General features: G+C 50.3%; 1 protein-coding gene across 4 annotated transcripts in view; it reads left to right on the plus strand.

Annotated features, from left to right (window-relative positions):
* Positions 1-11,108: 11,108 nt before the first annotated feature.
* Positions 11,109-22,673, plus strand: part of WHRN (whirlin) — a gene marked incomplete at both ends in the record, with an annotated part of 89,552 nt that continues 77,987 nt past the window's right edge. For all 4 annotated transcript variants that reach the window (XM_080708793.1, XM_080708791.1, XM_080708792.1 and 1 more), the window contains one exon: positions 11,109-11,732. In XM_080708793.1, coding sequence (XP_080564919.1) covers positions 11,109-11,732 — 624 coding nt within the window. The remainder of the gene's footprint in view (positions 11,733-22,673) is intronic.

Genomic DNA, 22,673 nt, shown 5'->3' on the forward strand with positions numbered 1-22,673 from the left:
ACCTAATAAACATTTAATAAGAGGGTGCCGCTAAACGAGTTAATTTGGAAAATGGATCAGCTTCCCCTGAAACTCCTCAGCCAATAGCCCTCTTAGCCCATGGTCAAACATTCCTGGCCCATCGCCTGTCAGTAAAGAGGACACTTAGCCAGGGAGTGACCTTGGCTTTTCCTGACAAGCAAAAACAATGGCCCAAGGCCTCCTCCATGTGACCAGCCCGGACTCCCACAGTCTCCCTGGCCACCCTTTTCTACCTCCGCAGACACTTCTCCTTCCCCCCACCTCTGAAATCAGAGCGATGTGATCCTGAAGTGTAGTTGTGCCGTCCTTCTTGCTACAGCGCTTTTTAATTAGGCATCACGAAACCCTGGAGATCGTGCTGTTTCCTTGTAATGGTGTTCGCCAAAAAATACTGCTATCCGATTCCATTAAAGAAGGAGTTATTCAACTGGTTCCTTAGGCATATTTCACCAACAGTGGGACTGTGGTCGCTCTTACTGTTATTTACAGAGCAAGTACATCCTTCCAGAAGGTTACTGATGAGGCAAACTTGTTTTCCCGGAGCATCCAGGAGAAATCATGCCAGGAACTGGGACATAAGGATTTTCACCCATTGGAGGTGGAGCAAGATGTATTTAACTTTGGTTGAGAATACACTCAGCTAAATTGGGCTGAATCTGTGTGTTGAAGTCTTAACCCCCAGTACTTCAACATATAACCATATTTGGAGATGAGACCTTTAAAGAGGTAATTTGGTTAAAATAACGTTGGTGAGCCCTAATCCAGTGTAACTCATAAGAAGAGGAACGCTGGACATAGACATTTGTAAACAGAGGAAAAAAGTGGCCATCTCTAGCCAAGGAGAGTGGCCTCAGAAGAAATCAACCTTGCAGACATGGGCAACTCAGGCCTCTGGCCCACAGAACTATGAGAAAATAGGGAGTGTGTGTGTGTGTGTGTGTGTGTGTGTGTGTGTGGTACTTGGGATTGAAGCCCAAGGCATTCTACTCCTGAGCTATATCATCAGTCTGATTTTTATGTTTTTTGGGGTGTGTGTGTGTGTGTGTGTGTGTGTGTGTGTGTGTGTGTTACTGGGGATGGAACCCAGGGGCATTCTACCTCCAAGCTATAGGACACCCCCAGTCCTATTTTTTATTCTTTCTTTTGAAACAGGGTCTCACTGAGTTGCAGAGGGCCTCACTAAGTAGCTGAGGCTGTCCATGAACCACGATCCTCCTGTCTCAGCCTCCCAAATGCTGGGATTACAAATGTGCACCACCACACCCAGCTCTATGTTTTATCTTAAAATGGGGTCTTACTAAGTTGCCAAAGCTGGCCTTGAAACTGTGATTCTCCTACCTGAGCCTCCCAAGTACAGGAATTACAGGTGTGTACCACAATGCCCAGCAAGTAGCTGGTGTCCAAGCCACTAGGCCATGGTGCTTTGTAATGGCAGCCCTAGCAAACCCATACATTCCAAGTGCCAGATGATGGCTTGGCATGTATAATGGCATTGAATCTTCACCATATCCTTTATTACCTCCACTTAATAGATGAAGACAGGGAACCAGAGGGGTTAATCACTTGCTGAAGGTCTTATCAGGTGGCAAGAGGCTGTGTGTGTGTGTGTGTGTGTGTGTGTGTGTGTGTGTGTGTGTGTGTGTGTAACTGGGAATTGAACCCAGGAGCATTCTATCTCGAGCTCCACCGCTACACTTTAATAGTTGTTTTGTTTTGAAAAAGGGTCTCACTAGGTTGAGAGTCTCGCTAAGTTGTCTTGAACCTGTGATTCCTGTCTCAGCTTCCCAAGTTCTGAGATTACAGGCATGTACCACTACACCTAGCTCAGAACCGGGACTGGAACCAGGTTGGTTGGACTCTGAGGCTTGCCACACCCTGCCGAGCTGCCCGTGGACCGTGGAGGAGGGAAGTGCGGCCGCTGGCTGGGATGGAGTTTGAAAGTTCCTTCCAACGTGAACAGTCTATAGTTCTGTCTGCTCTGGAGGCTCAGACATATTTTGAGCAGACTCTGGTGTCTATCATGCTCTTGAAAAAGCACCACACTCGCTGAGGCTCTTTATGGAGTACAAGTATGTCTGTAAATCTTTGCAAGCTATGAGAGAAAGTGCCTGATGCTCCTCCAGGAAAAATCAGAACCTGCACCTGCAAATTGATGCTCCCTGCTGATTTGTAATACTGTCAACTTCGCCCTGCATTCCATGTTGTCGCCATCTGACCCCTGCTGCTCCCTCTCCAGAAACCATCTCTGTGTTGTGCCTCCTGCCTAGAGCATCCTTCCTGCCTCGTGCAGCTTGCCACCCCTACTACTCAAGTGTCAACCTTCAAATGTTCCTTCTTGCAGGAAGTCATCTTGACCTTACCCACTGGGCACTTGTTTTCTGTGTGGCAGACACGCCCTATGGTGACCCCAGTGAGTGACACCCTTGAAGATTCTCTCTCCTTCAGTTCAGGTAGAACCCGTGGCTTGCTTCTAACCCCTAGAATGTGGTAGAGGGGATAAGAGGTCACTCATTTGGTCGGATTACTTCCAATGGCAAAGATGATGGGCCTGTCAATGCTATGATTGCATTATGCTTATAGAGTATCATCTTAGGATTGAGAGAGACGCCCTTGTTGGCTTTGAAGGAGTCAGGTACCCTGTGCGGGCTGTATGGCCACATGTAAGTGGCTTCTTGGGACAGAGAGCAGCCTCCAGTCAACAGCCAGCAAGCAGGCAGGTCACACTGCCACAAGAGAGGGACTCTGCCCTCAACCGCACGAGCTCGGAAGTGCATCCTTTTCCAGGGGAGATTGCAAATGAGAACACAGCCCTGCCAACACCTTTAGTGCAGTCCTGTATGATCCTGAACACAGCCAGCTCCTGACTCCTGGACACTGTGATAAAACAAACGTGTCTTGTATAGGCCATCAAGTGACTATTAATTTGTTAGACAGCAATAGGTAACTAATACACTCGATGACGGGACATATCCAGGATTATTCTCCGTATATTCTCCCCAGTTAGACAGGAACCATGAGAACAAGGACTAGAGTTTGGCTGTTTAAGTCCCACACAGTGCCTGGCACATAGTAGGCACTTGCTGAATGTTTTGTCAAATGGAAAAAAAGAGGAATATGATTTTTAAGGTTCCACTTCATAAAAAGACTGTGATTCTAGGAGGTTCAGACTCCATATACTGTGACCTTCAGGGAAGGTCAATGAGAATATTAATATTCCGGGAAATGGTAGAGAGTGCCGAGAACAGGCATTATTCTCTCACAGTTACAGATTCTTCGACGCAATTTGCCAAGTAGTTGGGCACCACGGGCCCTGTAAAGGTAATAATGATGTCTGCCGAGCGCCTTTGAAGATGGTCAAAGTCAAAGGCAAAAATCACAGAAGCAGCTGAAAGGCAGCTAGGATCATTAGCTGCTATTTGAAACCCGGAGGCAAAGAGCCATTAAGAGCCTGGAACTGGTCAGAGGAAGTCATCTGTCAGCCGTGGAGCCAGGGACAGAATTCCAAATGTGCAGCAGAACCCCCAGAAAGCTCCTCATGTCCCCCTTCTCACCTTCCTTCCTCCCCTATCTCCCGTGACACAGAAACAGAACCATAAACCTGGGAGCGAGAAGGGCTTGGGTATGACCACCACCGGAAAGCCCCTCGTGGTACAGATGGAAAGACTCAGGCTCAGAGCACTTTCTTGGCCAACAATGCACAGAGGGTCCTTGGAACAGCACTCACGTTTAAAGTCCCCTGACAGCTGGCGTTAAAATCAGGACAAAACAGAAAGCCTCCTTGAGAATCAGTAAGGCACTGAGGTGACTAGGCAGGAAGTCAGATACCTCACATATATACATATATGAGGGAGCTGTCGAGATAAGCAAAGCTAAGGGGTGATTTTCTCAAGGCAGAGTGGTTCTTACAGCCAGCCCAGAGCTTCTCTTGCTCAGGAGTTCCCCAGACTCCAGTGCTGAGCAACCTGCCTCACATGGTTAAATCCCCCAGCTTTCCAGCACCCCTCTTTTCTATCCCTTTTTTAGCTCTCTTTTTATAGGTGAAGGAACCAAGGCCTGAGAGATGATGTGATTTCTCCACGATTACATAACCAGGAATTACTTAACCAAGTCTGTGTGCAAGTACCGACCAAGGTGCCGTCGTGCTGAAATAAATTGGGGGGCTGTGACTCAGAGAAGGGGGTCCTGGAGGCATCCTTGCCTGGGACCCTCACTTCACAACTCACAATGCTCTTGTCTAGCCATGCATGCTCACGTGGGGTGCATCCTGGCTGTCAGCTCCAGGAGGCCAGGGCATGATGGTCTCGCTCCTACTGAATCCTCAGAATACGTGTGTGTGTGTGTGTGTGTGTGTGTGTGTGTGTGTGTGTGTGTTACTGGGGATTGAACCTAGGGGCAGTCTACCTCTGAGCTACACTCCCGACCCTATTTTTTATTCTTTATTTTGAAACAGGGGCTCACTAAATTGTGGAGGGCCTAAGTAGCTGAGGCTGACCGTGAAGTCTCAGCCTCTCAAGTACTGGGACTACACATATGCATCATCACCCCTGGTAAAACCTCAGAATATTGTCTGGCAGAGTGGAGGTGCTAAGTACCATCTGCATGGTGGATGGATGGATGGATGGATGGATGGATGGATGGAGCAAATGCATGAATGTATGCCCCAGCTAGCCATGCCGATGTGTGTGTGCGGCAAGGGTGCCCTCCGTAGGGGCTTCTCTAATGTGAACCTAGCTGGTGTGGGAGGGAGTGTGCCAGGGTTACCAATACCTAGTGCCCTGATTAAAGAAGCTCTCAGACAGGCGTGGTGGAGCACGCTTGTCATCCCAGCATTTGAGAGGCTGAGACAGGAGGATCCAGGTTCGCAGACAGCCTCAGCTACTACTTAGTGAGGCCCTTTGCAACTCAGTGAGATCCTGTTTCAAAATAAAGAATAAAAACTAGGGCTGGGGGTGTAGCTCGGAGGTAGAATGCCCCCTGGGTTCCACCCCCAGTACCGCAAAACAAAAACAAAAACAAAAACAAAGACCTCTCATGGGCTTCCAGAAATGAGATTCCAGCACAGCATGCCCAGTAAGGTCACTCCCACGGCCTCTTTCCAGATCACAAACTATCAAAGCTATCATGATAGTTTTGCTCTTCCCCCCAAAGCTATGTGAGAGAAATCACCATCAGTCCCATCTGCTGTCTCGCTACAAAACGCAGCAAGAGAGAGGACGAGGGGGCGGGAGCCACTCACCGCCCAGGCGCGCGGTTTCCTCATCTGTAAAGTGGAAGCGATAAGAGCATCCATTTAGCAGGAAATGATGCCTCAAGTACCAAGCCCTCTGCACACATTCCATCCATTTTCCTTTAAGCTATTAGTGAAAGCGTCTTGGCCAGGCACCAGCCTATGTGGGGGCTGTGGGCAGGACAGCGATGTGTTCTGGCTCCTGATTGACCTATCTGTAGCACAAAGGCTGGAGAGGGAAGGGACGAAGGGATCACATACCAAGTAAGTACTGAACATGGCTCGAGTGCCCATGCTGGACCCAGAGAGACGAAGGAGCCGTGGCCCTCTCTCAGTGAGGGGTCCCAGGTGCTTAGAGCTTTAACTTAGAGGGCTGTCAACATAGGAGGGGCTCATGGCACATGTCAGGCATAGAAATTAAACACTTTGCCTACATGAGTCCAATCAATCCATATTCACAACAATCCTCACCGCAATGCATTGTCCCAGTTTTATAGGTTAGGAAATGCAAGTGCAAAAACTCACTGTGATTTGTCCAAGGTCACAAGGGTAACAGATAGCAAAGGAGAGATGTGAGCCCAGATGAGCTCTATCCTCTAATGCCCTTCCTACATACACATCACACGCTTCTCCGTGACCAGGAGACAGACTCTCTGCAGATTGCATCCAGGCCAAGATAAATAAATACCTGTATCTCTCCTCTTCTCCTGATGTTTTTATGCTTTCTCTTCTCTCTTATCTCCCTGCACTTCCATCAATATTGTCTGCATTATCTCCCAGTCATAGAGGTGACTGTTTCCTCTAAGCCCATATCATTCATCCCCACTGACATTGCAGGGAAGAGACGGACTGTGGTCCTGGTGTAAAAGTGATAACTCTAGTTGCTGATGTGCTTTCTGCAGGGATTCCCAATTGGAAACGGCTCCTTGTGACACCTAGTGTCATATAGCTTTGAGCCTGCTTCTCCTGTGCCTAGGTTGTGAACCCTAAAGGGTCCCCAAATGTTCTCTCTCTCTTTCTCTCTCTCTCTCTCTCTCTCCCTCTTTCTCTCTCTCTCTCTCTCTCTCTCTCTCTCTCTCTCTCTCTCTCTCTCTTTCTCTCTCTGACATTTTCTTTACAAAACCCCTGCACATTCTTTCCATCACAAAATGTCAATTCATGAACCAAGAATCATTAGTATGTGGCTTGTTTATAACCTCCGAGTTCTCAGTCCATCTCTCTAAAGAAAATGTGGTCCTCATACTATTCCCACCCATGGGGAAAATGTGGTCCTCAACCAGTCCCAGCAAGGATCCTGATAGAGTTCAGCATCTATGAGCCAAACAGTGAAAGACTGAACACCACAGTCGCTGATAGTAAGAGCTCTGGGGCCAGGCTGTCTGGGTTCAAATCTCTTCTTCCTTCACCTGCTTCTGAAACCTTGGGGATAGCTGCTTTGTCTCAGCATTCTTCCTGTTTTACTTTGAGAATGATGTGATGGCCTGTCCTTTATGGGATAGTAGGGAGGACTAAGTGGTTTAAAATGCACGTGTTTAAAACAGCGCCACTCAATAAACATTAGGTATATTTTTCTACATGTCTCCTGGGAGATGCATCTCAAATTGAATTCATCTCCATCACCTCCTAAGGATACATTCTAGTGGCTAAGAGGGAAGGAGAGAAGCTCCAAATAACTATGAAATAGAAGAAGGATTTTTTAAGATAGCCTTTAAAAAGAGAGGGAAATAGCCAGCCACTTAATGACACTCTGTGAATGCAACATGATTTCCTTTACTGCCCAGGACATGAACTACTGGTTTGCAGCTGCCCTCTGGCAAGTAGGGAGACAGGGAAGGGCTAGGGGTCCGCTTCACAGAGGAGAAGCGCAGCCAAGTGCGGTGAGTCGCACAGCTGGACCAGGGGAAGCTCCAAGACTGGAATGATGGCTTTCTGCCTGAAGCCCAGACAGCGGCTCAGTATGTTACCTCTTGCTTCAAACAAATACTTGAGACAACAAACCCAAACTTAGTTCAACACAAAGCACTGTGAGCATAAAGCACGACACAATTCACTCTTCTGTCCTGTCTTTGCGACCAGCCCAGCTTGTTCAAGTTTCCAGAAACATCCGCAGGGGAAAGGCATTGACTGGCTGGAGTCGAGGGGCCATAATTACAACAATTACAAGTGGCACTGGTGAAGAAAGCGCACGGCCTTGTGCAGGGCACACACCGGAGAATACTGCGTTCTCTCTGAAGAGGGCAGCACAGCTCCAAGGCCAGGGCCGCTGCTCCTGGTTCAGCAGGTGCTGAGGGCTGGAGGCTGCACAGCCCTCGGGAGCCCGGGCAGCTTGGGTTTCCAGAAGCTTATTTCTGAACGGCAAAGGCATCTTCAGACATGAAATAGGATTCTTGTGGTTTTAGCACAGTTCCGCGCTGCCTCTCACCCAAGGGTACACGGTGCAAACCGATACTTGGGTGATGCGTGGTGGATGGAAGATCCCTGACGATTTCTTTTCCCTGTGCGCTCACGCATCTGCCCTCTCCGATCGGCCCTCTGAAATTAAACAATAGCACGGCATCCCAGATGGTCTCTGATGTCTGCAGGAGAGAGTGTTCCTTTTTCTACTAAGACTGCATGCTTCCGCAGCCTAAAGCTAAATACCTTCTCAAAAACATCCTTTGCACAGAAATAAAATGCTAGGAATGGAGATCTTAGCTCCTGGGATGCATTTATCAAGCCAATCAAGGTAATTATAATTAGAACACTAACTAAGTGAGAGCTAAGCATGAAATGCATTTGCAGAAAACCTGGACGGCATACAATTAAGCCCCGGTGGGTGGCATTTTGAGGCATGTCACTAATGCATTTGGGGGATAAGAAAGATTATTTTTTCCTAGATATCTTGGTCTAGTTTCATTAAAGGATTCAACTAGAGATAAGAAGCAGAAGTAAGGATACAAAGTATAGCCAGTATAACTGCTAAATGTAGAACAGTAAGATAGGTGTCAGAGTAGCCTAACTGGATATTTAAAAAAGGGTTCTCAGACACCCTGTCAAGTATGTTTACTGGGCATCAGTGTGACCTAGATCTGTGTTAGGGAAGAGAAGAGAACTGAAGACCCTTAGGGAAGATAGAGGCTGCCTGCCTGCCTGCTAAGTACCTTCTTGAAAAGATGCTTCTCTCTCTCTCTCTTTTGCTATTGGGGCTTGAACCCAGGACATTCCACCTCTGACCTGTACCACCAGCCCTTTTTTTTAGTTTTATTTATAAATAAGGTCTGGCTAAGTTCCTGAGGGTCTTGCTAAATTGCTGAGGCTGGGCTTGAACCTAACATCCTCCTGTGTGAGCCTCCTAAGCACTGGTTTTACAGGTATGTGCCACCATCTCTCCCCTCCTCTCTCTCTCTCTCTCTCTCTCTCTCTCTCTCTCTCTCTCTCTCTCTCACACACACACACACACACACACACACACACACACACACACACACACGATTAAGCCCAGCTTGCTGAGGCTGGCCTTGAACCTGCAACCCTCCTATCTCAGCTTCCCAAATATAGAGATTATAGGCCTGAGCTACTACAGCCAGTTTACAGAGCTTCATTTCTTGGCCTCACTTTGGGGAATGCACTACGTCAACTGTAAAAAATCATTTTATGGCGCCCGTTGCCCAGAGAGGAAAGTTTGTTAGTTTGTTCTTAGGAGCTTTTTATTCAGGGGACCCCCTCTTCGGGTAACGTCCTTACCATCCTCTCCTCCCCTTAGACTGGGCTTCCTCTGCCATTGCAACGGTGTCCTGGTTTTAAACTTTACTTATTTATATGCTCTTTCTCACCGCTACCCGGTTACCTCCTCGAGGTCAGAGACTATCCCTTTAACCTGGTCTCTAGCGCTCAGCACGTGACCAGGGAAGCGGAGGTGCTGGCGAATGCGGATGAAGAGTGACCGAGACATACCTGAATAGGCCAGTGAATGCATAGCGAGTGGTCCCTGCATCTGGGCCCATCTCAGACCAACTCTGGATAATACTCCTCCACCTCCTCGCCCCAGGAGCTGGCTCTGCAGCCACAGTTCCAGAACAGCATTAGGAAAATACAGCCTCGGTAGCTAAGAGGTCCGGGGAGACAATTCAGGTCGACAGGGACGTGTGGAGGTCTGTATGCCACTGTGGCTCTCCTTACAAAGCCACCTTAAAGAAAGCGCGGGGCTTTTCCTTAGCTTGAATTGGGGGGAGGAGCAGGTGCTTGAAGACAGACTCTGGGCCAAGCCTTGAAGTATCTTTCCATTTTGTTTTGGGGCAGGAGGGCACAGAATGCTACATTCACAACGCACTTCATATATGTGTATTATAGAGACAATTCTTATTTTGAGATCATTGCAGATCCATGTTAAGGAAGCAGACACCCCATGTGCCCTTCACCAAGTTTCCCCCAAAGAGGACAAGATCACACCAGAACATTGACATTGGTACAATCCACCCGCCTGATTCAGCCGAGTTTTATATGCACACGTGTGTGTATGTGTGTGGTGTACACTATGCTTCTGAAAACGGCTTTCCTCCCCACCCGCGGCCGGCGTGCGGGGTCCTGTCTGCTCCCGTGCGCAGGGCTCGGCCCTGCTCACCCTGTGTTCATCTCTCACACACACACAGCAGTGCCCAGCAATCGTCCACCTCGCCACTTGCACGCGTTATGTCCGTGCGTGTGCAGAAGAGGTGCAACGTTTTAAGGTAGAACAACGAACTTGAAACGTCTGGCATTTTAGAGGCAAAAAGCAAAAACTTGGCTATTTCCCCCACAACCGTGCATTAGCTAGCTTGGCTAATTAATTGCTTCAAAGCGATCCAGGTGCACCGCACAGGCTGCGATCTCCTAAGAGCACGGTTTTTGAGCCCCCACCCCACCCCAGGGCTGGAGAAGTGGGGGGCTCCAAGGGCGCCCCGGGGCTCTTCCTGCCCCTGCACCCACTTGCACCCCTTTCTTCCCCAGGGCTGGACTGTTTCACCCCGTCTCCAGGCAACCGACAGGCGCGCCAGGCGGGACGTCATTTCCTGAAGAGCCCGCGGGGGAGGGGCGGGGGCGGGGCGGGGGCGGGGCCAAGGCCGGCGGCGGCGGCGGCGGCGGCGTCGGAACTCGCTGGAAGACTCGGCCCGGCTTGCTCAACAGTTCGCAAAGTCCGGGCTCGCGGCGGCGCGGCTCGGTCTGCGCCCGGGCGGCGCGGGGCGCGGGGAGCCCGGGCTGCTGCGTCCCGGGGCTGCCCCGGACATGCCCCGCACCCCTGCCGGACGCCCGCGCCGCGCCCTCGGCTGCGACTCCGGGGGCTCTGCAACTCGAGCGACCCCCGCTCCAACTTCTGACTTTGGGGTCCCCCAGCCCTAGAGGAACCGGCGGCCCGGCTGGGGGAGCCCCGGGGACGGTGTGACGGGGCGGTCAGCTGTGCCGCGCCCCCCGTGGTCCGTGCGCCCCCGGCCTCCAGCCGCAGTCCCTGCAACCTCCGGGCTCCAGCCGCCAACTCTTTGTCCCCCGGGATCCCGCCGGTGTCTCCGCGTCCTCAGGATTCCAGCCGCCGTCTCTTCGCCCCGCAGATTCCAGTTTCTCCATCCCCGCCGTCTCCGCGCCCCAGGACTCTTGCAGCGGTCTCCGGGACCCCCAGCATCCAGCCACTTTGCTGCGACCCCCCAACCCTACTCCAGCCGTCGTCTCCGTGCTCCTGCAAACCGGACTCCAGTCGCGGTGTCCGCCGTCCCCCAGGATCTCGCCCCGTCGCCTCGCCGTCCCCCCAACCCAGACTCGAGGGGCGACCTCCCCGCTCCCCGCCATCCCGCCGTGCGCCCCCGCAGCCGCGGCCCACCGCGCGCCCCAGGGCCAGGCGCTCGGCCGGGAGATGAACGCGCCGCTGGACGGCCTGTCGGTGAGCTCGTCCTCCACCGGCTCGCTGGGCTCGGCGGCCGGGGCGGGCGGCGGCGGGGGCGCGGGGCTGCGGCTGCTGTCTGCCAACGTGCGCCAGCTGCACCAGGCGCTCACGGCGCTGCTGAGCGAGGCGGAGCGGGAGCAGTTCACACACTGCCTGAACGCCTACCACGCGCGCCGCAACGTCTTCGACCTGGTGCGCACCCTGCGCGTCCTGCTGGACAGCCCGGTCAAGCGGCGCCTGCTGCCCATGCTGCGTCTGGTCATCCCGCGCTCCGACCAGCTGCTCTTCGACCAGTACACGGCTGAGGGCCTCTACCTGCCGGCCACCACCCCCTACCGGCAGCAGCCCACCTGGGGCGGCCCCGACGGAGGCGCAGGGCCCGGGGAGGTGCGACTGGTGAGCCTTCGGCGCGCCAAGGCCCAGGAGGGCTTGGGCTTCAGCATCCGCGGGGGCTCGGAACATGGTGTGGGCATCTACGTTTCGCTGGTGGAGCCGGGTTCCCTGGCCGAGAAAGAGGGGCTGCGGGTCGGGGACCAGATTCTGCGCGTCAATGATAAATCCCTGGCCCGGGTGACCCACGCGGAGGCTGTCAAGGTAGGGCTGTGGTTTGGAGAAGAGAAAAGGAGCAGAGTATGTGCAGCGTGTTGCGGCTCCATCAGTAGCTCCGTGCTGTGTGTCCTTAGGCAGAACACTTGACTATGCTGGGCTCCATGTTTCCTAACTTTATAGCAGGGAGAGTCTAATTTATGAAACAAAGAGGTAGGCGCCAGGCACCAGGGATATGGGATGCCTTGCCTTCGTGGGGCCTACAGGTTCATGCAGGAGACAGACAACATCAAACACTCCAGCAAGTGTATGATCACAAAGTAAGAAAGAGGCTGTGGATTCTTGTGATCATTAAAAGGGATAAAGTCTCTGCCTGGCAGAGTTCATCGGTAGGTGGCCTCTGCTGCTGCTGCCGCTGCCACTGCTGCCATGATCCTGCAGGGTTTTGTCTCTGGAAGTTTCCTTAGCTTGTCAGCGGCCTGAGGAGGCCCTTCAGGTGACGGCAGAGCTCTGGCCTGACCCTGCCGTTGGGGTCTGCAACCAGGCACTGGCCCTCTCAGAACCTCTGGCTGTTTGGGAAGTGGAGCCACTGGACCTAAGTGGTCCCTAGCCCTGCTGCAAACGAGGCTGCTGCCTGTATGCCAAAAGCCCCCACACCCCCATGGGAACATGTGTGCTTTTCCTGTCTGTTAATTGAGGGGGAAAAAATAACCCCCTGATAAGCAGCTTCTGGGGATTTCATCGTGCTGTTTAAAGGAGTGTGTTTGCTAATCTCATGGCCTAGGGCTATTGAAAACCAGGGAAAGTATGAGATGGATAGTATTTGGTCCCCTGGGTGGATTCGAGGATCCCTTGCAAGCATTAAGCCCCCACCCCTTTGTGTACAAGAAGTGAAGAATTGGGGGTGGGCTCAACACAGGCTCTGCTTCTACAGAGAAATGCTTCCCTGGGCTGGGGCTGGCCTCGGACCCCCACTCCATGCCACACCTCTACCTCCTGGTTCTTCTGAGCCCAGGTGTTCTGAACTCCAGAAACCTCTGGAGGGAAACCTCTGGGTAGCAGAGGTTGGGGCAACTCCCTGCAGGCTGTTCTGAGACCTGTGGGAGATGACTGGAACTGAACTTCTGGCCGTACACCTGGGACACCGGCGTCTGCCTCTGACCTTGGCCTCCCTCATTTGCTTCCCAGTCCATCGACCCCATTGGAGGCACCCCTGATGCTCTTGGAACTTCTTTTCAGTTTCTGGGAAATGGCAGATGGGCTTAGATTGTTCCAGGGCTCAGTGGGCAAAGCTCTTTGTGGGTTTCCATGCAACAGTTCTCCCTGTCTCCTCCCTCCCCATCAATCTTTCCCCTTTATCTAGCATTCCATATATTTGTAAAGAAATAGTCCATTAGCCTTAGCTCTGAAAGGTCAGAGTTCCAAGATGATAAATTCATGCTCTAAAGATACTTGATCCAAATGGTCATTTATAAATGTGGATTCAATTTTAGTGGCAATTTAAGGAGACTTGGCTCGCTTAATCATCACAAGGTGATAGACATTGGAAAGGCCTCAGTTACCCTGAATATTAAGAATACCAACTCTCTCTGCAGTTTGCACCCCAGACCGGGTGTGACACGAGGGCGGAGCTGCTGGGCCGTGAATCGCAGTTTCCTGGCATTTCTTTGATCATGCTCTGGACCTTCTTTCTGAACCTCTCAGCATGGCACCGTGGTGCGGTTAAGCTGGGACTCAGAGCGGCACCAGGCCCCAGCTCCTTTCCTTACTTGTATTGCTGCCAGAGTGAAGTCCCAGCTCTCTGTGCATAGTTTTTGAAGCCCAAGAGAGCACTTGCCACTGCAGGAGAGCTAGATAAAGGCAGAACTGTCCTTGAAGTGTGGCGCCCAGGTGGCAGTAGTCTGTGTGGGCCGAGTGAGCTGGCTGCTAAGGCAGGGTTGCCCCGCATTCAGCCAAGACCAGACACATAATCTGCCTGGTATGGATTGTTTTGAGCCCATAAAAAGCAACGGTCCAAATGAATGCTGCTTTATGTCACATTAACTCCAAAAGGAGAGAGGGACAGACTTTCAGGTGGGTCCAGCTTTGCACAGTACACGTGGCTTCGGGATAGTCAGAACCCTGGGAACACTACGGATGCATTTCTGCAAAATGAGTAGCGTTCTGTCCCTTGTCTGCAAGCTCAGAGTGGTCCCAGCATCTCTCCCAGGAACTGCCCGCTCCTACTAGGCTGTCTCCACTGGAGGCCCTTGTAAGCCACGGTGGTGCAGCCCCCCCAGCAGGTTCCAAGGTAAAGGTTCAGTATCATTAGCTGTACTTCAGACTTTTTTAAATTATTATTTCACTGGCTTTTCTGTTTATGACCTTTTTCTGCTGTGGGATACCAAGTTGCATCTAGTAGATGTCTTTCCCATCTTAAGATCTTAATTTTTCTTCTGTGATGGGAAGAGAGGGGAAGAGATCCTCTGAGCTCCCCAAAAGAAGAGATTAAGTGTGTGCGTGTGTGTGTGTGTGTGTGTGTGTGTGTGTGTGTGTGTGTGTTAAATTGTCTAAGAGTTTGTGAATCACAGAGGGTGGCAGCTTTTTAAAGAAGGGATTAAGCAGCATGGTTGTTTCCATTTCTCTTTCTCCCCCCCCCCCTTTCTTTCTCCTTTATTTTGAAACCGGGTCTCACTGAGTTGCAAAGGGCCTCACTAAGTAGCTGAGGCTGGTCTCAAACCTGGATCCTCCTGTGTCAGCCTCCCCAATGCTGGGATTACAAGCATGCGCCACCACACCCGGCTTGTTTTCATTTTTCTCTTGATGACAAAGCGGAGCGCCCATCGTTACCCAAATGATGTATCCTCCGTGCAGTGTGGCTCCCCTCCTCTTTGAAGCCCATTTGCCCTTATCAACGGTGACAGGTCCAGATGAGGCAAGCCATTTGCTATTTGCAATTTTGTTGAAATGTCTGATTTTTCAAAAAGTCTATCTCGAATGACCAGGAACCAAACTAACAAGGAAGAAAAAAGTAGATCATGCAAAGTTTTTCAGGCAGATATGCTTGATAAGCTGGCCAAGGAGTCCGTGGGCCAGAGCTGCTGCGTTAGGGCTGCTCTGTGACCTTGGGCAAGTCCCTCCTCCCCTCTCTGCTCCAGGGTGGATGGGACAGTGGCTTTCCAAGGTCCCTTCCAGCCCACAGAGGCTCTGGCTTGCGTGGTATGTGCCACTCAGAAGGTGCGTAGAATATCTAACCTGAGGTTTTCCTGTTCTTTTGGAATCACCTTCTTTTGAGGCAAGGAGATTTGGCTAAGGATTGTTGGCGTTCTTACGTTGCACCACACTACATCAGGAAATTGATGGGTTACACACTGTACCGATACAGAGTCGGTTGTCCTTCTCCATCCAAGAACACCAATCCTAGTGCTCTTCCAGAGTAGATGAGAAATGGCAGTAGGATTCTGATACAAACAGACCTCTTCGAGAGGTCAAACTCATCGGCTTGCCTTCCAGGTCCCCTGGTCATGCAGGCAGCAGCACTCGGGGTGTCCAGGCACTGCTGGGATGTGTGCATGTCATCTGGATAAAAAATAAGTCACTTCATTACAAGTTGCAGCATGCCCACAGATCAACCCGAGGAGGAGATTAGGATTCAAAACTTTCTAGAAGTCAGACTGTCGCTGGCCCTTTCGTTTAATTAGGGTTACCACACCCTCCCTGTCTTTGCATAACAACCCAGGAAGAATCTTTTGGAATTAATATAAGTCATTATATTTGGTTCAGCACATTCTAAATAACACACTTGTCATTTTACCATCGTGCATGGTTAGTCGAAGCCTTTTTTTTTTTTTTTTTTTTTTTTGGTGGTACTGGGGTTCCTGGAAGCCCTTCTACCTCCGGGCTATACTCCCAATTACATCTTTTTTTATTTGGAAACAGGGTCTCTTAAGCCAGCGCTGCTGGCTTCGAACCTGCACCATCCTCCTGTCTCCGCCTCCCAAGCGCGGGGATTACAAGCGTGCGCCACCACGCCCGGCTTAGCCAAAGCCTTTACAGATTATCACCACTTTCAACTTTGTGTCTGAAATATAGCTTCTCCCTCTGGTCTCATTCCTGTTCTTCAATCTGGAAACCGTGAATAGACGCTGCCTTCATTGTCGGATCCTGTGAGCCCCAGCAGCAGCCACATGTGGAAAGCTTCATATCCAGGGTTCGTACAGTATGCTGAGAGGGTCCACTTTCTTTCTTTCTTTCTTTCTTTCTTTCTTTCTTTCTTTCTTTCTTTCTTTCTTTCTTCCTTTCTTCTTTCTTTCTTTCTTTCTTTCTTTCTTTTATTCCTTCCTTTCTCTCTTCTCTCTCTCTCTCTCTCTCTCTCTCTCTCTCTCTCTCTCTCTTTTTCTTTCTTGGTAAGGGGGATGGAACCCAGGGACATTCTCCCTCCAAGCTACACCCCCTGCCCTATTTTTATCCTTTATTTTGAAACAGAGTCTCACTGAGTCGCAAAGGGCCTCACTAAGTAGCTGAGGCTGTCTACAAACTGCAATCCTCCTGTCTCAGCCTCCCAAATGCTAGGATTAGAAGCGTGCGCCACCACGCCGAGGGGGCCTATTTCTTTAATTTAGTCTGGTATATTCATCTGGCTTAAGCCGACGCTCAGGGTTTCAGAAAATAATGATGCCGATGGAAGACCAAATCCTCTTCCTACTGGTTATTGACTGTCATATCAAAGAAGAATTTCATAGGGTGGAAGACAGTGCATTTATTTTCCTTTTAAGAATTACGCTGTTTTTTTTTTTTTTAAGTAAAAAAAAAGCTGCTCGCCCCCTAACTTGAGGCTGGACCTGATAGAGAAGCAGAATCAGCCCGGTGCTAGCTCTGTATTTTTCCGCCACCCTCTGCTGACAAACCCAGTGTTGTTTATTACTTGCTGTAGATTCATCATTCGGATGGAGCTGCGAAGAGAAGTGAGCTCCTCTGACCCCCGGCCAATGGGATTCTGTGCGTGCAGTCTCCTCCCACCTCTGCCTGCAGCCACACGCGTGGAGCACAGCCCGTGAGCACCTGTCAGGAGCGTGCAGCCCCTCGCGGGCACCTGTCTGCTTGTGCTCACAGCACACGCAGGTCTCCTCGGAGTCTTAATCTTCCTTCTGTCCTGCTTTGCACCGGAGCAGGGGATTAGGCTCCAGCTGGCTTGCTGGCAGGGTTCTCTTATGACCTGGGAGGGCAGGCTTCTGTCCCCACTCTTTGGGGACTCCAGACTAGTCCCCAGCCAGGTCCAGAGACTCTGGTTTGAAAGAATGACATTAAATATCTGGAGGTAGCTGGAGGCTGAACTATAAATCTTTCCAAATGGATTCTTTTTCTTTCTTTCAGTTTTTTTTTTTAACACCATCTCCCCACCTCAAGCAAGAATCCAATATTGACTCTAAATGCATGCAGACTTCTAACTATACTACAGAGTGGCGTTGGTTTTTCTTTTCTTTTTTTTTTTTTTTAAGTTTCTTTGCTGCGACATTTTCTTTTTATTTTTTTACTTTTTACTTTTTTTTTGGGTGGAACCCAGGGTTTTTCTACCTCTGGGCTATACTCCCAGACCTATTTTATACTTTATTTGGAAACAGGGTCTCACTAGTAAGTATTAAGTTGCTGAGAACCTCACTAAGTAGCTGAGGCTGGCTTCGAACCTGTGCGATCCTCCTGTCTCAGCCTCCCAAGCACTGGGATTACAAGTGTGCGCCACCACACCTGGCGGCGGCGGCCGCCGCCTCCTCCTCCTCCTCCTCCTCCTCCTCCTCCTCCTCCTCCTCCTCCTCCTCCTCCTTCTTCTTCTTCTTCTTCTTCTTCTTCTTCTTCTTCTTTGTTTTCCAGAGCAGTTTTAGGTTCACAGCCAAAGTGAGCAAGACAGAGATTTCCCATACCCTGCCCCAATTCCTGCAAATATGCATAGCTTCCCCCATTATCAGATCCCCTTGCAGAGAGGTCCATTTGATACAATTGAGGGACCTACATTGACACTTCCTTACCACCCACAGCCCATAGTTGGCGTTTTACTCTTGGTTTAGCTTTGCTTTCCTACTGGCACTATTGGGAAATCTGGCCTTAGCGAGTGCCAACTATATCCCTCCATTTCATCTTCCTCAGGGGAGGCAGGGAGGCACAGGTCATGCTAAAGAGAAAAGCTTGGCAAGTCCAAGGTCAACACTGGATTAGGAACCAGGTGGCTTCCATGCCTGGCACCCAGCCCAAGGGTTGTGGAGCCGACCTTCCAGAAGACAATGATAGGCCCCCAAGCAGAGGCAGATAGAGGTCACCTTGTGTGCCTGAGATTGGGGGCCTTTGGAGAGCCACCCAGAGACTTGTTTTGCTAAGGAGCCTGAGACCTGTGCATCCATCTGCGGAGAGTGACAGGTCTCCACCTTCTTATCATGGGGTGGAGCCATTGGTCCATACCCTCTCTGCACAACGCTGACCATACCTTGAGCCTGTGGCTGGCGCTTGTACATCAGAGCTGAACAGGACACTGTCCCTGTCCTGAGGAGTCGTGGAGGGGGCTCTAGACCCATCCATAGCCACAAGTCACCAGACATCTTAAGTGACATCAGATACCTCTACATCCCTGCCACCCTCTCCAAAGCAGCCCTGCCCACCCTGCCAGCCCTTTACCCTCCTTCGAGTGCCTTCACTACTAGAAGGACATCTTATGTTTGTTTATCATCTCCCTCATCATCACAAGGAAGCTAGGTGGGCCCTAGGATGGGCTGTACCTTGCTCGTTCCCTAGCTCTTGACATACAGTAGGTACTTCAATAAGTACACGAATGCTTATTGATTAAACGGAGTGATGGAATCCAACACTGGTGAATCCTGCAGTTCTTGAGTCTGAGCTCTGGGGAAGTCCTTGTGCATGGTAGTGGCGTGGGCGCTGGAAGCCAGGGTCCATTTGTGCTTTATCACAGAGCTGGCTGTGTGGCCATGGACGGTTCACATGGCATCTCTGAACCTCGGCCTTTGGAGCTATCAACTGGGCACAACCTCCTCCCACCTGCCTGCTTCCCGGAGCTCTGTAAGCCTCAAATGACTGACTAGGTGTAAAAACATTTGCAAGCCCCTCCTACTATTTTAATGAAAGACCTTTTTTTTTTTTTTTAAATTGTCACTTCTGCTGGTGTCGGCAGCAATATTTTCCACCTTATGCTGCCCAGATCCACCCTGGAGACCCCTTGGGCAAGTTCATTTGTTACTTTGCTCTGATTTTTAAAACCACATTCCCAGAAGTGGGTTATTTCAGTTGCTTGATTAAGTCTGCGATTCCAAAATAGAATCGTTTATGCATCCGAAGCAATCAATGAGCCAATTTGGGGTGAGATACATCTGGCTTTTTTGTTTTAAAAAAATTGTTTTTAGAAAAACTGTTCAGGTTTTAAGAAGCCCCAATATTTCATGTGAAGGCCAAGTCTCCTTAACTACACGTTTTTAAGAGCTGTTTTATTCTGCTGCAAGGATGCATAGGTGGATTTATTTTTCCTTCTTTTCCAATCCCAGCACCTTTGCCTCCTTCCTCCTTTGAGAATTCATGTTCTTTCTGCTAAATTGGCTGTGGCTTTGCTTCAACTGGCAGCCAGTTGCGTAGTTATTTTTCCTCCCTACCTGAGTTTCTGAATATCAGCATCCTCTCAACTCTGAATGCAAAGCAAATCAGGCTTCCATACACAACCCCAAAGCATCTTCTTTCCTGGGCTGGAAAGCTGCAGGCTTCCAGGAAAGACACACAGTAAAGTGGTATTAGAAAGGATGCTTCCAGATGCCCAGGTGCTGGGGCTGTGGATGTGGTAATTCACAAACATTAGTTCCCTTTGAGGGTTAACAAGCTCCCCAGGCAAGTCCCAGCTACACTGAGATTTGGGAAACCCTGCCTTCCTTTAGGACTCCAAACCTATTATTTAGCCACCTAATGACTTGACCAACCTGACCAGGGAGTGGGAGCCATCCTGTCCTTGTCCGTAGCTATTTTGAAGCAAGATTCCAGATGTGCAAGGTTTGCTGATACACTGGAAAGTCCAAAGAAGGGAGCCTAGAAATGGCACCTGGATATAGACCTGGATTCACCTGGCTGTGTTACTTGGCAGTGACCTTGGACCAGGTCCCTTTGCTTCTCTGTGACTCAGACATCCTCTTCACTAAACCTGGTTCTTCACTGTCCTCACAAATAAGTCATTGTCTGTTGCACATCAAAAGTTTGAAAAATACAGCCCAGGAGGTCTTTCTGCAAGCTTTGTAATAAAAACTGGTATCGACTGTATTTTTTTTTAAGTGTTATTGGAAGAAAATCTTGGGACCCAGGGCCTGTGTGATAGGTCATAGCTGTTTGAATTGCAGTCATTTATTAAATGTGGTCAATATTCTTCCATAGACAGAGTTTCTTTCAAAATGTAATTGCTCCTATTAGGCTTTTGGTGTCTGCATTTTTGCTTTATAGCAGTGGAAAAAGCCCAGTGGATATATGGAATTGTGGGTTTCTTCCCTTCCAGTTTTCTGGGAGGCCTTAAAAAACAGAGGAGGCAGACAAGGCAGATGCATGGTCCAGGGGCCAGTGTGTGACCATGTGTCCCCAGGATCAGCTGCATCCCTAACCTGGCTCCCAGTGTCCTTCCCTGATGGGCTCCCTGGGGACCTGGAGAGGAGGGAGAGGAGGTGGCTGTTTTCTGAGCCCATTAAAGCAATTAACGCAGGTAAGAGAGAGAGTGGTGATTTGTTGACACGGGCTTCTGCACTTAAAAAAAAAAAACAACAGCAGCTTGTAATTTATTTGAACCACATCTGAGACGGCGTAGTAGGTCTCCATTAGAGGTTTTTTGATGAATAAAAAAGGTGGTGGAATGCTCAGAACTCACCTCCCATGCAGGTACATAAGCTTCCACTCAAAAGTCAGGTAAAGGGCTTCCTTTCTGCCCCCTCCCTCCTCCTGGCCCCCAGGGAGGGCGGCGTCCTTCCAAGTGTCTGGACCCAGCTCAGCCCTTTCCTTTTCTTTTCTTCCTCTGTCTCCTTCTGCCTGCTTCCTCTTTCTGTTTCAGGAGCCTCAAAGCTTTTCCAGATTTTCCCAACTCTCTTGGGCCCCCTTCCTCTTCCAGGAGCCCTTCCAATCTTGAAATTTTAAGTCACTTCGAAGGTCAGCACACACATATCTCCCTCCAATTCCTTCTTTCCTTCCCTGATATGTCTTTCTTTCTACTCACTTTCTAGGCTTGTTGTCTCTGAACAGGATTCATGCCTTCTTTGAATGTATTTTTACATGGTTTTTGTTTGTTTTGTTTTGTTTTGTTTTTACGGTACTGGGGATGGAACCCAGGGGCATTCTACCACCAAGCTATACCCCTGGCCCCATTTTTTTTATTATTCTTTATTTTGAAACAGGGTCTCACTAAGTTGTGGAGGGCCTCACTTAGTAGCTGAGGCTGGCCACGATCTTCCTGTCTCAGCCTCCCAAATGCTGGGATTTCAAGTGTGCACCACCATGCACGGCTATGTGCATTTTGAACCCTTCTCCAGTATTAGGAATAATCTTTACTAGTACAGGAAGTCTTGACTCATCTGCAGCCTTTTGATGGCCCCTTCTCCTGCCCTCAAATTGTAGACATGTCCCGACTCAGTATGTTGACCTGCTCTTCCTCTCCATCTCCCTTTTGAGGACTCGCCAGCCTCCCTGCATTTGGACCGTCCCTAAAGGCCTGACCTCTCCCGGGTGCATCTCGGGCCACACTTCCCTTCCCGGACCCTCTCCTTTATTTCCACTGTCCTGCAGCAGTGGCCACCTCACCAGCCATGCCCATCAGCACGCCAGTCCACCCTAGAGCTAGAGTGGACTCTGAATTATATCTGATCAAGCCAGGCATGGTGGTGCACGCTTGTAATCCCAGTACTTGGGAGGCTGAGATCTGGGTTCGCGGACAGCCTCAGCTACTTAGTGAGGCCCTTTGCCACTCAGTGAGACCCTGTTTCAAAATAAAGACTAAAAAATAGGGGTGGGGCATAGCTCAGAGGTAAAATGACCCTGGGTTCCAACCCCAGCACTGTCAAATAAAAATAATAATAATAATGAATTATATCTGATCAAGCTGCGCCCTGTACACACCCTGCTCCTGAACCTGCCTCTTTAGCTAGTTCTGCAGGCCACCCACGCTCCCAGCCCTTTAACTTCCCCATCTCGTCCCCCTTGGAATCCACACTTGACCAAACAAGTCACAACACCACCTTTGCAGCAAGGCTTTGATTCTCTCCACCTGTGGACACCCACAGTCCCTGTTGAGCCAGACCTCAGCACACCCCCAGCCCCAGCAGACCTGCCACGTCCCCGCCACCGCTCCTGTCCCAGAGAGACCGTCTCGTCCTGCCCTGGACTGCCTTGGTGCGGCAGCCTGCCGTGGATAACGCAAGTCTTCTGCGTTCTTTGTTGTCTCCCGTGATGATAACCTTGGCAGTGAGTGAGAGCTCATGGTGAGCCGGCCCCGGCTTCCATCTGACTCATTTCAACCGCGATTGCCTTTGTCACGGATTGTAGGCAGTGGCAGAGCCTGGCTGTAACCCCAGGTGGTGTTGACCTGGACCGCAGAGATGGGTGACATCTCCTGGTGCCTGAGCCTGGGCCCTGGAGTCAGCTCCAGGTTCAACGCCTAGCTCTGTTGCTTGTAGTCTTAGGGTTTTTTGTTTTTTTTTTTTTTTTTTTTGTGTGTGTGTGTGTGGTACTGGAGATTGAACCCAGGGGCATTCTACCTCTGAGCTACACCCCCACTCTTGTTAGTTTTTATTTTGGCACAAGGTCTTCCCTGGTGTCATGCTATGTTGCTAAGCCTAGCCTTGAGCCTGGAAGCCTCCTGCCTCAGCCTCCAGCGTGCTGGAATTACTGGTGTGTGCCACCATACCCTGCTTGCTAGCTATAGGGTCTTGATCAAGTTTCTTAGCCTCTGAGTTTCAGCTCCCTCTTTAGTGAAACTGATGTAATAATCATAGCAAAATG

Source organism: Muscardinus avellanarius (genome assembly GCF_963383645.1).
Source record: "Muscardinus avellanarius genome assembly, chromosome: 13".
NCBI classification, from domain to species: Eukaryota; Metazoa; Chordata; class Mammalia; order Rodentia; family Gliridae; genus Muscardinus; species Muscardinus avellanarius.